General features: G+C 38.4%; 1 protein-coding gene across 1 annotated transcript in view; it reads left to right on the top strand.

The window, feature by feature from the left end:
• The window catches only part of SFPQ (splicing factor proline/glutamine-rich), an 8447-nt gene extending 975 nt beyond the window's left edge, over positions 1–7472 (top strand). The window contains exons 2-11 of the mRNA XM_008585669.1: positions 10–166; positions 915–1103; positions 1442–1743; positions 2016–2111; positions 2639–2835; positions 2936–3020; positions 3390–3507; positions 3833–3881; positions 3962–4083; positions 6482–7472. Of these exons, the coding sequence (XP_008583891.1) occupies positions 10–166; positions 915–1103; positions 1442–1743; positions 2016–2111; positions 2639–2835; positions 2936–3020; positions 3390–3507; positions 3833–3881; positions 3962–4083; positions 6482–6619 (1453 nt within the window). The 3' untranslated portion in view covers positions 6620–7472. The remainder of the gene's footprint in view (positions 1–9; positions 167–914; positions 1104–1441; positions 1744–2015; positions 2112–2638; positions 2836–2935; positions 3021–3389; positions 3508–3832; positions 3882–3961; positions 4084–6481) is intronic.
• The last annotated feature ends 10079 nt before the right edge of the window (positions 7473–17551 follow it).

Below are 17551 nucleotides of genomic sequence, written 5' to 3'. Positions count from 1 at the left end.
TGGTGGGCCGAAGCCTGGCGGCGGCCACCCTAAGCCACCGCACCGAGGCGGCGGGGAGCCCCGCGGGGGCCGCCAGCACCACCCGCCGTATCACCAGCAGCACCATCAGGGGCCTCCACCGGGCGGGCCCGGTAGCCGCAGCGAAGAGAAAATCTCCGACTCGGAGGTGAGTGGCTCCGGGAGCGACGCGTCGGTTCCCCTAAGATGGCGTCGGCCCCCTCCCTTCCCCCGCGCGAGGGCCTCCATTTTGTCGGCTGCCGGAAGGGGCGCCTACGCGCGCTGGCCGTGGGGGGCGTGGCGGGGCGGCGGCGGCGGGGGACCGCTAGTCGGCCCGCGATTGGCCGCTCTCGGCAGGCGGAAGACGAGGGGAGAGTAGCCTTGGGAAGGAACCTGTGAGCCGTGAGGACGGGCATTGTAGGAGCTAGCCGATCCTTGCAGCCAGGACTGTGCAGAACGTGAGATGTCGGGTTGGAAAGAACGTGCAATTCTGGTCTTAAAAGCGTAGGCGCCCCAGTCGTGTCGGTGACGACGGGATTTGGGTTATTTTGTGTGTCTTTTTTTCCCAGTTGATACTTGACCCCTGTTTGGAGTTTCGTCTACTATGGTTTAAGTTTGTTAGGGACACTGAGCATAGTGTATACGGCTGACAAAAGTTGCTGATATAGTCCACTTTTGGGGGAGTGTATGTATCTTGTCTGTTCTCAAGGGCGTTCTGGATGATGGCTTCCTTTTTGATATTAGGATAGTGATTAAGTTGGAAATCTCTCAAGTACAGTAAAACCTTGATCTTGATTTTAAACAGAACGTTAAAGCAACTGATAAAACACATGCAGTTTGGGGGGGGGGAATTACTTTTGAGTTATTCTACTTGTAGAGGTCAGTGATGTTTGAGAATTTCCTTTCTTTTTCATTAGGGGTTTAAAGCCAATTTGTCCCTCTTGAGGAGGCCTGGAGAGAAAACTTACACACAGCGCTGTCGGTTGTTTGTTGGGAATCTACCTGCTGATATCACAGAGGATGAGTTCAAAAGACTATTTGCTAAATACGGAGAACCAGGAGAAGTTTTTATCAACAAAGGCAAAGGATTCGGATTTATTAAACTTGTGAGTGTAATTATTTGATTTTTATGTGTAATTAAAAGGGTTTTGCTTTTGTTTTTTGCCACTACAAATGATGAAGGCTAGTTGTTAAACCAGGAACAATAAATTGGCCTTTTAAATTCTGTTTTTACGGAGAAAATAAACCTGCTGCATCATGCATAATTGTTGGTACCTCAGGAAAAAGGGGAGTGGGGTGGTACGACACTTAAGTACTCTGAGTGGTGTCAGGGAGTGTTGCCTGAAGATAGTGCTTGAACTGAGCTGGAGGAAGAATAGGAGTAGGGTATTAGGCTTATAACTAGTTTTGAAGTCATTAACATGAGTGTCTCTGATGCTTACAGGAGTCTAGAGCCTTGGCTGAAATTGCCAAAGCTGAACTTGATGATACCCCCATGAGAGGTAGACAGCTTCGGGTTCGCTTTGCCACACATGCTGCTGCCCTTTCTGTTCGTAATCTTTCACCTTATGTTTCCAATGAACTGCTGGAAGAAGCATTTAGCCAGTTTGGTCCTATTGAAAGGGCTGTTGTAATTGTGGATGATCGTGGAAGATCTACAGGGAAAGGCATTGTTGAATTTGCTTCTAAACCAGCAGCAAGGAAAGCATTTGAACGGTGCAGTGAAGGTGTTTTCTTACTGACCACGTAAGTTCTCTTGTGTTTTGGGGGGAGGCAGCGGGGGCAGTTAGCAGGTACAGGGGTCAAACCCTGGACCTTAGTGTTATCAGCACCAGGCTCTAACCATCTGACTAACCATAGCTAGCCAGCCCCCATCTTCTGCTTATTCTATTCTTTTTTTACTTGTTTATTCCCACTTCTAATCTGTTAATTATGCTTACTATGATAATTCCTATTAACTTGTATGAGGAGGTTGCTTAAATTGAGCAGAGTTAAGATGGAACTATTTTTGTTACCAGAACTCCTCGTCCAGTCATTGTGGAACCACTTGAGCAATTAGATGACGAAGATGGTCTTCCTGAAAAACTTGCACAGAAGAATCCAATGTATCAAAAGTAAGATTGGTGAAACTTTTTGGCAGTTTTTAAGTGTAAAATGTAAAAGAACATACTCTAGTAATTTTCCAATTTTAAAAATAGGTAAAATCCTTTGCTATTAATATGCTTCTTAGTAATAGCCTCAGGGTCAGAAAGTTAGATTGTTAAAGCTGTCACTTAAATGGCTGTTTGTTTCTGAGGTACATACATTCACATGCAATCCTGTTTTGTTCTTACGACTATTGTGTGAAGTGCATTTTTATAGATGGAGAAAATAAGCCTTGATGAGCAATTTTGCTAGAGAAAATTAGGAAATGAGGAAGGTAGAATTTATCTCTAGTGCCCATATTTTCTGCTACTGTATAATTTTCAGAGTATTGTTTTTGCCGTGAAGATACTTTATATGAACCAAAGTGGTTTTTGCCTTTAGTATTCCTTACCAAATGATAGACTAGGGGAAAAAAACAGTATTTTTAGGGGAATTAGGAAGCATTTCTGGTACACCTCCACAAATTGGTTCATGTTTAAGTTTTGTGTATTGTCAGGGAGAGAGAAACCCCTCCTCGTTTTGCCCAGCATGGCACATTTGAGTATGAATATTCTCAGCGATGGAAGTCCTTGGATGAAATGGAAAAACAGCAAAGGGAGCAAGTTGAAAAAAACATGAAGGATGCAAAAGACAAACTAGAAAGTGAAATGGAAGATGCCTATCACGAGCATCAGGCAAATCTTTTGCGCCAAGGTAAAAGATCCTCTGAATTTCACTGATAGTATCAATTGTCTTTTGAACTTTATTAGAAACTCATTAACATGAACCCAAAATAATATTTTCAAATGTTCAGATCTGATGAGACGCCAGGAAGAATTAAGGCGCATGGAAGAACTTCACAATCAAGAAATGCAGAAACGTAAAGAAATGCAATTGAGGTAAATCTTTATTAAACTAAGCCTTCACTTCTGCTCTAAATTTATAGAAAAAGATGTATTCAATTTTGCAGGTGAGTCAGGAGAAATACAGAGAGGTTGAATATTATGTCAGTGTTGGTTTAACACTTAGCAATGGAATAGAGTGTAAGATTTTCATTAAAGAGGTTTTTTTTCTTTGCCAGAATGTTTTTAGTGCTATGTCCTAGACTGACTCTTTAGACCTTTGTGTTTCTGCTCTAACCTAGGATATAAGGTTATTAGGTAAAGTGGTAGCTTTCTTTTCTTTTCTTCAGTAGTAGTTTTCTTTAAATTGAGTTTTTTAGAAATGTGGATAACACTTTGGTTTATATGCCTGATGAATATCTCCAGGCAAGAGGAGGAAAGACGTAGAAGGGAGGAAGAGATGATGATTCGTCAACGTGAGATGGAAGAACAAATGAGACGCCAGAGAGAGGAAAGTTATAGCCGGATGGGCTACATGGATCCAGTAAGTCAACTTTTATTGAAGTCTAATTTGGCTCAGTTAAATATAACATCTCACATTATAGTCCTTTTTAAAAAAAAAAACAATTATATGATGTTTGATTGCCGTGAGTTCTATCTGTTCTGCTCCTTGTATGGATTTCATTGTGTAGAAGTTTTATGGATCTTTTGATAGTTGAGTGTAAATACTTTTTAGAGTATTAATTATAAGAACACTTTAGGCAATGAGAAAGCCTTTTCAACCTTAGTATTTTATTTTTTTTAATCTTGAAAATTTCTTTGTATTCAGTATTTGGCATAGGTGTATGAAAGGAATTTTTTTCTTTCAGAGAGAGCGAGACATGAGAATGGGTGGTGGAGGAGCAATGAATATGGGAGGTAAGCATGAAAATTGAATTAACATTATCATTAGAGAGCAGTATTCTGGTGGAGTTGTAATCACTGTTTTTATTTTCTAGATCCCTATGGTTCAGGAGGACAGAAATTTCCACCTCTAGGTGGTGGTGGTGGCATAGGTTATGAAGCTAATCCTGGAGTTCCACCAGCAACCATGAGTGGTTCCATGATGGGAAGCGACATGGTAATGTATCTTATGGGACATAGTACGAAGAAAATTCTCATTTTCATGACTCATGTGTGTTTTTTTTTAAAAGTAGGTGATTGGACTTCTTTTAGTCTCCCCATCATATGTAAACATGTAACATTGAGGAATACTTTGGCAACGTAGAAGAACTCAGTGTGTGGTAACCTATACAGATATGGTTGCCAACGAAGAATCAATGCTGTTAGTAGTATGTGGAGTTATCTTTGGCAATAAGTAGATTTAGGTGCTTTTCATTATATTGCTTGTGCACTTTTGAATTCTAGTGCATGGCAAATCCAAATTCTAGATGGTAGATAATGTATCTGATTATTCTACGCCCAAGTGAGAGTAATCAAATGGCAAACTGTCATTCTCTATGGTGGTATTTGCCATAAGTAGGAATCAGACTTGTAGTTTGTAGCTTTAGGCATGTTTTAGTGATGTACAGGACTTTGACCTATATTTGGTGTGGCTTCTATCCCATGCAAAGGGAATCATTTAGTGTTTTGACTCGTCGTTTCCCACATGTTGGGCCTGTCTTTAGGTACTCCTAAAATAAACTGATATCTCTATTTTTGCTACAGGGTAGCAAAAATCAACAATTTTAAGCATACTAATTGTGTGCATTTGATCTGAACGTTCTTGATGCTATCATGTTTTAGCTGTACAGATAGCCTGTCAGATGCTTTAGAACCATCAAGTGAATTGGTATGAGTGGCTGCCTTAGGGCTTCATAAATCCTCAGGGCTTAATTTTGGTGGGTTTAGAGAGTGCACTTTTATAGATGAATTAAATGTGATTATTTCACCTACAGGCTTTTGGCAAAGGTTGGGGAGCTGCAGTGTATAGCTCATATGATTCATTTTATAAATAGAAACATAAGCATTTAGTATGGGCTTTTATCTATTTAAAATCTACCTATAGCTTTTGAGGATTAAAGTTAGAACTGTAAACGGTTGGGTTAAATGTAGTACTATTAGCTTTCTTCTAATTGAATTCTTAAAATATACGGGTAATATTTTGGTTCATATGCTTCCTTAAAAGACAGATTGTTAGGTATGTATCAAATTTGTAAAATCTAATTTGACATGATGTTCCCACAGTCAGGATTCTATATAACAGGTAGCTGTTGGGTTCTCAGCTGTTGTAGTAACATCATTAAACCCCCAAATTTTCCTTTTTAGCTCTTTGAGATATAACATAGTTATCTTAATGGGCAAAAATCCTCCAGTTTTTAAGATTTTCAAAAATAAAGGATTGAGGTTTAGTCTTTTTGAGTAGCTCTATACTACTTTGTAAAGAAAAACATGTTGAAATTATATAAAGGAATAGTTAAACCCTGCTGTCATTTTAGTTTTTTCTTTGGAGTAATGCTCTCAGTAACTGGTCTGTGTTAAACGGAATGGGAAAGACAATGTAGGCTGCTGTGCTTGCATACCTATAGAGTTCTGCTGTTTGGGTACATACTATTTTAAGTCTAAAAGTACCTAAAACTAAGATGGAATAATGAAGTCAGTCACTGCTTTATTGCAGTCACTTTAGCTTGGTGTTACGATGTTTGGGAGATATCTAAAACATGGAGTCATAGCAAACTGTCAGTGTACTTTTCAAAGACCTGAGGGAAAAATTGGGTTGTTACGAAGGTGGCCGGTATGTTCAGTCAATTTGCAACAATATAGAATAGTACTGTGAATATAATTGTCTCTGGTTATATAGTGATGGCTCTGAAGGTGGTATACCTGTGAGAATATGGCAACACAAGTTTTTTGATCAAGTTACAGTGCTGGTTAAGTGACTAAATCTACTAGTTTTTTATGCTTTTTCTTTTTGTAGTCCGGTAGCATTTTGTTAAAACTTTCAACCTTTTAAGATTTCTGCAACTTAGATGTGTCTTAAGATCTTGCAAAGCACAAGGTTTCTTATGCAGCACATACCACTGACTGGTGAGTAGGTCTTTGTCACTTCATTGAGTGAATTGAATCTGTCTGGTTGTGCTTGTTAGGCTTACTTGGAATTTAAATATCCTGTTCAGACGTTGAAAGTGAGAGTTTGCAAGCTTTTCAGTGGGTTAATCTGATGTGAAATTTCTTAGAACTCATTTTGGAATGGATTTTCACATCTGCACTAATTCTTAAATTTTTTAGCACTACAGGGAAGATCTATTCTTTGAAACAGGTGTATGAGAATGGCTCAAGTGGGAACATACCACAAGGCATGTATTATCGTAAACTAATTTTCAAATTACCCTTTTTTCCTTTCTATGTTCCCGGTACCTGTGGATCGACTCATTGGTGATTGTATCGACGAACGTTGACTACGGAACCTTCTAAAATATTTACTTAACACACATGGACATCAACTACATATAATGAACTGTTGATTACTGTTCCAATAGCGTACTGAGCGCTTTGGGCAGGGAGGTGCGGGGCCTGTGGGTGGACAGGGTCCTAGAGGAATGGGGCCTGGAACTCCAGCAGGATATGGTAGAGGGAGAGAAGAGTATGAAGGCCCAAACAAAAAACCCCGATTTTAGATGTGATATCTAGGCTTTCATTCCAGTTTGTTTTTGTCTTTTCTTGTTTAGATACCAATCTTTTAAATTCTTGCATTTTAGTAAGAATGCTACCTTTTTATGGATGTTAGCAGTTTATTGACCTAATATTTGTAAATGGTCTGTTTGGGCAGGTAAAATTATGTAATGCAGTGTTTGAAACAGGAGAAAATTTTTTCCTTTTTATTTTCTTCTTCTTTTTTTTTTTTTTTAAAACTGTATAATGTCCCTCAAGTAATGGCAGTGTACCTTGTACCACTGAATTTCCAAAGTGTACCAATTTTTTTTTACTGTGCTTCAAATAAATAGAAAAATAGTTATAATATTGATCTTTAACTTTGCCATTCATGCTTCTATGCACATTAGGCTAGGTATTCCACTTTGAAAGCATGAGAGTGTCTAGGCCTTTGAATGGCATATGCCATTTCTGGGAAATATATCTGGAGGCTGAGAATTGCTTTCTACAAACAACTGCCCCCTTGTTTTAAAAAGAAACGCATATTGAAGTAGTTTGATGATTTGTTCGGCATTATAGGAAGCAGCCAGTGCTAAGAATTTTTAAATGGTTATGTAAGCAAAGCTGAATTGTAAATCTTCGTTCAGGAATATGTATTAAGATTACGGAATGGGTGTGAGTCTTGGTAGGGGGAGAAAGTGAGTTGGGTTAAATGGATCTTTTTTGGCCGTATGATCTATCCTTGAAAGTTTTGAAAAGTGGAAAGATCATTTTGTTGCATTTCCCCATTCTTGTTTTTAATAGAACCAACAAATCCCAAGCCCTACAAATGGCTTGTATTGAACTTTTACATTTGAATTAAAGATTGTTAAACATGAAGCCCTTTTCATGTATTACTTCAAGTGACTTATAAAGATGGGGTTTAGTCTGAAAAATTCAACTTGAAAAGTAAGAAAGTTTAGTAAACATAGATTCAGGTATATATACATTTGTACTCTGTAACTTTTACATCTCCTTGTGCTACTTCTGTTGGGCGAAATCTGTAGGACTAGAAAATCTATTGGTTTTCCTTTCTAAGAGCTAGCGGTGACTGCTACAACAACTAGGGTTGCAGATAACTATTATAAATTTGGAACATGTTTTTACATAGTTTCCTTTTGATGTAGCACTAAATCTGGAGAGAGTTGATTATGCTACACAGTACAAATATCCCTTCCTCCCACCATAAAGTTTTGGAATGTTTCGATGGTGTTGTCAGTTAATTGTCAACTTCATTGAATCTCCTTCCATTAGAAGAAGAGACTTTGACTCAATATTAGAGGGTTTATTGTTGTCTGTTAGTACAATGGGAGTCTGATTTCCCAGTGTAAATCTTAGAACAACAACTTCTTAACAGTAGGTAAAGTAAATGAATGGTTTGGCTTTTTTCTTAGTTATGTTTCCATTCAAATCTGTTCAGTATAGAACTCTTACTACGGAATGTGTCTTACTCCTTTTCACCTCTGTTCTTGGTGCTAATTGGCAAAAGAAAAATTATAAATCAAACCTTTGTTAACATGCTGAAGTTCAGTATTGTGCCTGAATACAAAAGGAGACCTATTGTTGAAACAATTAAGCACTATTCTGCATAGGAAACAGGGTAATACTTAAAACACTCAGTAAAGTATAAAAGCATGTTACCAAATTCTGGTTGCATGACTGACGACAGGTACATGATGTGCTAAGTAAGGGAGAGAATCTTACTAGAAAATATGCTTACTATTCACCAACACACTTGGAAATGGGTAGTTCCACCATAATTAGTAAGGAAGTTTTGTCCCAAGTGAAGTTATTTGGTGATATATATGAGATTTTCTGTATGGAAATAAGGGTCTTGATTTGAAAGGAGTCCATTACAATTTGGTTGAATTGTATGGCAGGGACTCTACTAATGACAAGAAGAAAAGGGGTGTTCATGGGACACCCACAGAGGGTGAACTTGAATGTGTGTGGGTGGGGGATGGCGGGGAAATGGGAAAATCTGCCTATAAAATTAATGTTTCAGTTTATTTTTCAGATTACATGGCTTTCTTTATAAGGGATGCTGGCACAGACCCCTAAAATAAGCTTTTGGTAGTACTGTACCTTTGAAGAGTGGTGAAGGATGCTAATGGATAATCTCCTGAAAGTTGTGGCTTTGGATACCCTTATTGTGGGCTGTAGAATTGCTAAACATTGTTTAGCAAATAATGTTGCTTAGTTTTAAGTGACATTTGACTTTGATTACTGAAACAGCAGTGTACCAAGGGTTGTAAGATACTTAAAAAGACTTTCAATAAGTCTCGCAATGTTTATGATAGTTAGTCTAATGTGAATTTAAATCATCTTAATAAGTAGTTTCCTAACAGTTGATAGGAAACTTGGGGTGGGAAAGGGAAGGTAATAATTTTGAAGTATCTTAGCCATATATCTCATTTAAAGAAACCACCTGCCCCCATTTCTTCTCCACTTTCTCTCAAGTTTGTTTTAAGAGGAACACTGGTTGTTGTTTTTTAAACTTATTTCTCCTAATCTTTAAAAACTGCATTTCTCTAAAACCCCAGTGTATTTAATAGGTATCTTATAAGCTTAACAGATTGGCTCACGTCACCTAGTGAAACCTAGTCCTCTTTGATTTAGAACATTAATCATACTCCAAAGAAGTACTATAAATCCCACCACTCTTTATAGATGTATTATATACCACTAATGAACAGATAACAATTTGGGAAATTGTAATGTTACGTCTGTGCAATCTTTATGAGTGGCATATTATGGCAGATAAAAATGTAGATTCTTGGCTTTTCTTGGGCAAGCCACTAAGCTGTGGTGGAATATCTTCTGGTGTTCTTGGACTGCAATTATGCATTATTAAAGTAGTGGCCTGCTACATAACTGCATTTAGCCAGCATTTCTGCAGTGCGTAACTGTGAGGAACGTAGTACCGCAAATGGCAATGGACATTAGGACCCGGATGTAGTATTCCTGCTTGCTCCAAGATTCTCATTGCCGACTGCATACAGGTAGGTAACAAGCAATATAATCTAACTTGGTGACTTGCTATGTACTTTTATTCCGTGGGCATTCTGACATCACACTTCTGACAATGAAATTACAGTGCAGCACCTAACACTTGCATGGTAAAGCTAGCTTATAACAAAACTGTGTGGGTTTGGGGTTAGAGCTGTAATTGTCAGGCAGAATTCAGTGCTGTTGCAGTTCTCAGATAAAAAGTGCAGACTTGATCCTTTGGTATACCCTACTCAGTTGTGTGGTTTTCTTTAGTTGCATTGTAATGAAGATAACATGGAACACATCAGTGGTGTGGGGGAGAGGGAACCAAACCATACTTGGGAACTAGAGTGCGTTTAGCACCTTGACACAGACTGTATAGCATGTGATGATTAGTCTTCCGTTGTAGCAAACTGACCTGCCCATGAGTCAGAAATATCAGTGATTTCAGTATGCAGTCTCGGTAATTATTCTGCAAGTTGAGTGACTTAAGACTAAAAAAAGTACAGGTTTTTGTGCAATGTAATTAATTTTTTTTAAAAATACGGGCTCCATGGGAACACTTTTACTAACTTGGGCTTAGATGGGAATCTAATGTGAATAGTTCAAGTTATGTGACTTGTCTAAATATGTCTATTCTAAACCTGGGGGAAGGTGGTGTGGAACATTGTTCTGCCTACACCGTTGGGAATCATTCCCAATCGAAAGACTTCGTCGTATCCTGTAGGATGACTACATGTGTTCAGAGTAGCCATTTGAATTTGTTTCCCTTAGCTTCAGGGATGTGATGTTATAGTCTAAAATGTTTTAATTAGAAGAAAACGTAAGTCTTTGAAATCACCTTCTTTTGTTGCTTCGGACTTAAGCTTTGCATCGACTGTTGGTCCAGACCTCAATTCAACTTAAAACCTTGGTCTCTGAACTGGTTTTTAGCTAGCATGCATGAGAAACAGCTTTCATGAATAATGCTTTCTGCTCTGTAACTGGAAAGTTTGGTTTACTTTGCATAAATGCCGGTGAAAACTCTTCATGACTGAGAATTTTCTTCCATTGTATCAAGAAAAATAGCTTGCAAGCAACTGACAAGGTGGGGACAGATTTGTACTTTTATACAAGTAAATAGTCCTTTGAAGCAAACAACTTTTGACTCTCCTGATAAAAGAGCAAATGGTGACTAGTTTAGCTCCTCCATATTAATAATACAATGCAGATCAAATATAATGCTCAGTATTAGTGACATGAGGTATCACTAAATTGCATAGAACCCTGATGGGGGTTTCCTGTGTCATAATCCATTAAATCGGTGGTCAATGCTTGCTACCGTGGTTTAGTGGCTGGGTGTTCAGAATAAAAGCTCAGGTTTATTTCTTACCAGTCAGTAGTAATTTTCAGAGAACGTACTTGGTATAATGTATGGACTTCAGGAACATGATTTGTGTGGGGGGATAATTTTGCTTTATTCTGCTTACTTCCAAGATTGTTAGGCTTTTGCACTTTAGAATGAGAAACCTGTGACTTAAGTTGATTACTAGTGTTAATTTGTATATAGCTATAAATTGTGAATCTTAAAAAGTGCAGTGCGTTTAAAAAAAAAAAGTCAAAAAGCTGGGGATTAAGTGGGTTTCAGTGATAATGCTATACCAAGGTGCTTGCATTGTATTTCATAATCTTGTTACCAACCAGAATTATTCTTTTTAATGAGAACAGTCTTGAGTTCAGAGGTGTGATGCCAGAATGTATTTTCGTACTGTTAGGCCCTTGGAACAGATACCGGTGCTTTCAGAAAGATGAAAGAAATGCAATGGGTGCTCTTTACGCAGGGTTGCAAACCTACAAAGAATGCATAATAGTCTTACTTTTCCCTGATAAAGAGATGCGTGTGACTAGTTTTGGACTTTTAACCTTAATGGGGGTTGCATGTCTCCTATTGTTAATCATTGTCAGCTGCAGTGACATGATCCACACACAGTCCTGCTTTTACTGCCTTTCCCTTAATGATTTTGGACAGGTTTTAGAGAGCCAGGATGTTCTGGGCCCTTATTTGGTTTTGGCTTTAGCTGATAATGTTTTAGTGCTGCCAGCTAGTGCAGTTCTCAAATGGCTGCCTCTTAGGGAAAGAATTCAGAGGATTTGACTGCTCATAACCATCTGTCATTGCTGCTAGATAATGATTGGCAATTTTTAAGACTTAACTGTGGAAATCTCACAGTTGCTGGTAAACATCAACCATAAAAATGATGCTTTTGAACACCAGTGCTGAAAAGATTTTTTTTTTTTTTTAAGGTAAAGAAGGGGCTGACTGTAGAGTAGGATAATCTGGAGAATGAGGGAAGAATGCAAAACGATATAGTATCCCTTATGGATGGTACATGTGCAACAGGAACTCTATTTTGTATACCCTTGTCAATAATGATACAGGGAGGAGAGAAACCCGGAAGTGAATTAAGGCTGATCTTTGTTTTTTTGTGCACTGTCAGGCATATAGTGAAGGTGAATGTCTTCTCCCTTAGAAAAACTCTGCTTCCTTGCTGTCCCAGTAAGGCATAGCTTCCTTCCCTGCCCTAACTTAAAACTCAGTGAGGACTGAGAGGGGAAAGAATGAGGCAAATACATAGGATAGGATTGCAGGCTAACTGCAGTGTTGTGTACTGTGGGAAGTGGGTAGGGCACTCTTGGAGGACTCCTGCTGAAGGTGGTCAGCCCACCTGGGAAAGGAAGACATACTTGAATGGGGAGCCGGGTATGTGCTTTTATATGGAAAGAGAGCTGATGTTAAAACTCTTTTGGTAAGGTAAACGTTGTCACATACCTTCACATAAGGGATAGTATATTTTGGGTTGCAGTCAAACTTCATCGTGCTCTCAGACTGGTGAAAATAGGAGTTAGGCTTCTGCATTTTAAAGAAGTTAGTTTTCATTCTAATTCAGGTGTCTGCTTATCGTTTCACGTAAGAATAATTTTAGATTTTTTCCCCCCATGAAGTTCCCTCCTATTTTTTTATGCTTACCCCCAATCTTTGTCTCTGGAATTTTACTCTAAATTTTGAAGTTAACTAGCGTTTTCAAACCTTTATTTTATACCCTTGTCTTTTATATTAACTTTTTCTTGTTATTCTTTAGGTAAGAATGATTGATGTTGGCTGATTGGACTGCTCATTCACTTGAAGTAAGTTTCTTTAGAAATCTTAACCTCCACATGATTTCAGGCTTGAGTTATTTTCTATTTAATGGTTAAAATAATTTAACTATATGAGGTGAAACTTGTTTGTTTCCTTGTTTTTGGTGGCTGGCCAGTATAGCAATTTAACCCTGTGGATGATGGTGTTATTAGCACCATGCTTTAACCAACTGAACTGACTGACTGGCCAGCCCTGAAACTTACTTGGTGTTTACCTCTCCTACGGTAATATATATTAGTTTTTGTTTTTGACAATAGGTGTTGTGTCTGTGAGTGAGAAAGAAATTGCAGCATATTTATTATAAAAATCAAACGGTAGGAGAATTCAAAACAAATGTATGGCTGTGTAATGAATACAATGGTAGAACAAAAAGCTTCAATAAGGAAATCCTGTATTTTCAGTACTCTAAATTCAATTTTAGACCCACTCAGAGGCCCCATAAGATTATTTTTACTTATGTAATAAGTAATACTTACCTGGTAGGAGAAGGGAAGATTCCACAAGTGCTTGTAAAGAAGTCATAGGATAATATATCCTTGGTTTGGGCCAGGTCTTGCTAAGCAGTAACATAGCAAAAAGTAAAAATAAATCACTGATTGGAACCCATGCCAAAAAATGTACCTCCTCTTGATGTGAGAATAAAATAAAAAGTACACTATTTAAAAATTAAGTGTAATATGCTGAACATGTTATTTTTTAATAAAATTTTATTTTTCATTATAGGTGGATAAGATATTTGTTCTCAGGACATCACCCAGCATGAGTCATCCAAGAAGAAAAGCCACAAGTTGTTAGACTGACAAAATGTCTAGGTAAGTTGAATGATTTTTACTTACTCCGTTGAACGTTCGGAAATGCTCTTCGTTGATACAAAAATAACTACTATTGTGTGAATCATTAGTTACTATTAATACTCTATTCCTTGAATAATTATTTTTTGGGGTGTTCAGTTCACTTGGTTGGTGTTTGATAACTGATAATTATGTCTTTTGGAGTAATCATATCCTTTAATTGGCAGGATCAGGTGAGCTGTGTGTCCAGAAAACCAGTAAGGAAGAGTGCAAGGAGGAATGAACAACATATTTGTCATTAATAAAGACATTTTAAAATCTGATTGTTTTTTTGGTGTTTGTGTTTTTTGTTGGCTGGTACAAGGAAGCCTGGACCTTTGTTATTAGCACTGTGCTCTAACCAACTGGGCTATCCAGCCAGTGGCTGTGCTCCCTCCCTCCCAAACTTTTTTTTTTTTTTTTAAGTAGGACTTTATTTCTAGAATTTTTCTTATGTCAGGGCTGGCCTGTGGCTAGCTTGGGGGAGAGTGGTGCTGATAGCGCCAAGGCCGAGGGTTCGGATCCCTATACAGGGATGGCCGGTTAGGTCACTTGGGAGAGTGTGGTGCTGATAACACCAAGTCAAGGGTTATAAAAACCCATTGCTGGTCATCTTTTTAAAAAAAAAAAAGAATTTTTCTTATGTCTTCAGCTTATTGTAGGTGCCATAAAAGAGACACAGGACCACATAATAATTTAGGACCCCTATGTCTTGAGGCCTTTTTGGCAGATGTGTTTTCGGCTTAATTACTAATCAGATTTGAGGCCCTTCATTGTCCTAACTCACCTCATTTAGCCATCAATATTTTAAAATTGTCTTCAGTCTTTATGATTTTTATTTCTAAAATTACCATGTTATTAATTTGGTGATTATTAACTACCCATCCCTCCTTGATTGGATTTCAGGCATAGTAGCATTTGTTATCCAACTTTTGTACACCAAAGAATTATCAGATGACTGTTATTGGGTATTCACACACTGCTTCACAGAAAACAGTCAGGATTACATCTTGCCAAATAAAGTTTTCATTGCCCTGAGTAGTTTGACGCCTTCTCAATTTGTCTAAGCTAAAACGAAGTAAAACGTGTGTGTGTGTGTGCTAGGTAATTTCTCAATATCTAAATGTAGAGAAAAGACAATCTGTGAAACTTAAAGTTGGAAGCCAAATGATTTGCCCCCTTCACTCTTGCAACTCTCATTGCCAAACTCCTTCATATTAATTTAAACATTTGTTAAGGATGTGGTCTGAGGCTCTTGTTTAAAAAGTAATTCTGTTGATATATCTGTGAGAAACTGCTAATTATATTGCAATTAAGCAGAAGAACCTTAATTCATAACAGATTGATTAGAATAGCCACAAAGGGAGAATTGAGAGCCACGGCACTTATCCATCCTATGAAATTTGTTTTGAACAGCTGTGTGCGTCAGTACCAGGAATAAGATACAAGATCTGGCTTTCTTTTTTTTTTGTCTTTTTTTGTGTCCGGCAACGGATTGCAACCCTCAGTGTCGCGCCCATACCGGACTGGGACCGGCAACGGGATCGCAATCCTCAGTGTTGCTCCCACACCTCGCTCAGCCAGTGAGCGGGAACCGGTCTGTATGTGGGATCCGAACCCTCGGCGGGAGCGCCACCGCACTCTCAAGCGGCGCACTGTAGCAGTGCGCCTCCGGGCCGGCCCAAGATCTGGCTTTCTTTTCATGGCATAGTCACTACTTATCCAAGGCTGGCATACTTTTTCAAGTAAGTCAGCTACCCTAAATCAAGAGTCAATGTCTTGGTTCATTTTATTCTGCTACTACTTTATAATTACCAGCTTTGGACCTGAAGCTTTGTGGATCTCTCAAGGTAAAAGCAATCTACACTATATGTATTGTGGTTAGGGGCACATGGGATCATACTACTAGATTAAAATATTTCTGTAGTTTGCCATCTGCAGTTTACCGAGATGGCAAACTACCTGCATAGTTTGCTCATGTATATGATGGACATATTACCTTCATCGTAGATGGGGCCATTGGGACAGAATATGTACATAAAACATTTAGCATAGTGCCATAGGGTGCAAAAGGAGAATGGAGTATTTTCAAATCCACCTACAAGGTCCACAGGCAACAAAGGAGTATCTTCCTGATCATACCATGTAATTATAAGATCTGATTGCCAGTTTTATATTTGGTACCAAGAGAATTTAAACTTTTAGACCATGCAGTACACAGGGGGATTAGTAACAAAGATGCTTAGGACTGAAAAGAATGGAAGCCCCAAGGGGGGCCATTTGTGGCATTACTTAACCTCGAATAATAAGTAGGGTTAGATACAAAAATCCACTTAGCAGTGTTGTTTAGTTGGTATCTTAAATACTTTGCTCAGTACCTGACTCTCAGGTATTCTAAAATAATAGTCTTTGTTTTGAAAATGTGTGGGGAGTGGATGGAGGGGGAAGGAAGCAAGCCAAAGAAGCTCAGAACTTAAAACATGACAAGATCCATGACATTTTACCAAAATAATGGGGTATGTAGTGTTAGGCATCTAAAATGGGCTTAGTTCCAAACAGGCCTGAGGGAGGAGAGAATGTAGCACTGTAAAAGATGGAGCGAGAGACTGGAAAGACAAAAAATTGGGAAAATATGCTATACTCATGGTTTGACAGGACAATGTGTTTTTTTTTTTTTTTTTAAGAGATGACCGGTAAGGGGATCTCAACCCTTGGCTTGGTGTTGTCAGCACCACGCTCACCCAGTGAGCAAACTGGCCATCCCTATATAGGATCCGAACCCGTGGCCTTGGTGTTATCAGCACCGCACTCTCCTGAGTGAGCCACGGGCCAGCCTGACAGGACAATGTTAACATGGTAATAGTTTCCAAATTAATCCCAGCAGATTTCTTGAAATTGATAAACTGTAAGATTCATATAGAATTGCGAGGGATCCAGAATAGCCAAGACAATCTTGGAAAGACAATTGATGCTTCCTGATTTTAAAACTTAACTATGAAGAAATGGCAATCAAGATGTGTACTGGCACAAGGATTGACATAGATTAATGGAATAGAATTGAAAGTCCAGAAGTAAATGTTTATGTATGTGTTCAAGGGTGCCAAAATCACAACAGGGAAAGAATACAGACGGTCTTTGACTTAAAATGGTTCAACTTAAGATTTTCCAGCTTGATGGTGCAAGTGCAGTATACTTCATGTACCTACGCAACCATCCTGGTTTTCACTTTCAGTACAGTATTTGGTAAGTTACGTGAGTTATTTAAAACTTTATTATAAAATAGGCTTGGAACACTCAAACGCTGCTGGTGGGAATTTAAAAAGGTACAGACACCTTGGAAAACAGTCTGGCAGTTCTGCAAACAGTTACCATATGACTCAACAATTCCAATACTAAAGAGAAAAACATGATCACAAAAAAACTTGTATATGGGTGTCTATAGCAGCATTATTCATAACAGCCAAAAGGTGGAAACAATCCAAATGTCCATCAACTGGTGAATGAATGAAGAAAAGGTGGTATGTCTATACAACAGAACATAATTCAGCCATGGAAAGGAATGAAGTCTGATACATGCTGCAAGATGGATGAATCTAGAAACATGCTAAATGAAAGAGTTCAGCACAAAGACCACACATTGTATGATTCTGTTCATATGAAATGGCCAAAATGGGATAATCTGCAGAGACAAAGTAGATAAAGTGACTGCTTTGGGTTGGGGGATAGGGGAGTGAAGGAGAATAGGGCGATAGCTAAAGGATGCAGGGTTTCTTTGTGAGGTAATGAAACATTCTAAAATTGGTAATGGGGGCACATATCTGAATACACTAAAAACTATTAAATAATGTAAATGGGTAAATTGTACAGTATGTGAATTACATTTCAATAAAGCTGTTTTTTAAAAAAGAGACCGTGAGAGT

Source organism: Galeopterus variegatus, unplaced genomic scaffold (genome assembly GCF_000696425.1).
Source record: "Galeopterus variegatus unplaced genomic scaffold, G_variegatus-3.0.2 Scaffold106, whole genome shotgun sequence".
In the NCBI taxonomy this organism is placed as follows: Eukaryota; Metazoa; Chordata; class Mammalia; order Dermoptera; family Cynocephalidae; genus Galeopterus; species Galeopterus variegatus.
Note: the sequence above shows the minus strand (reverse complement) of the source record. Positions and strands in the feature narration are given on the sequence as shown.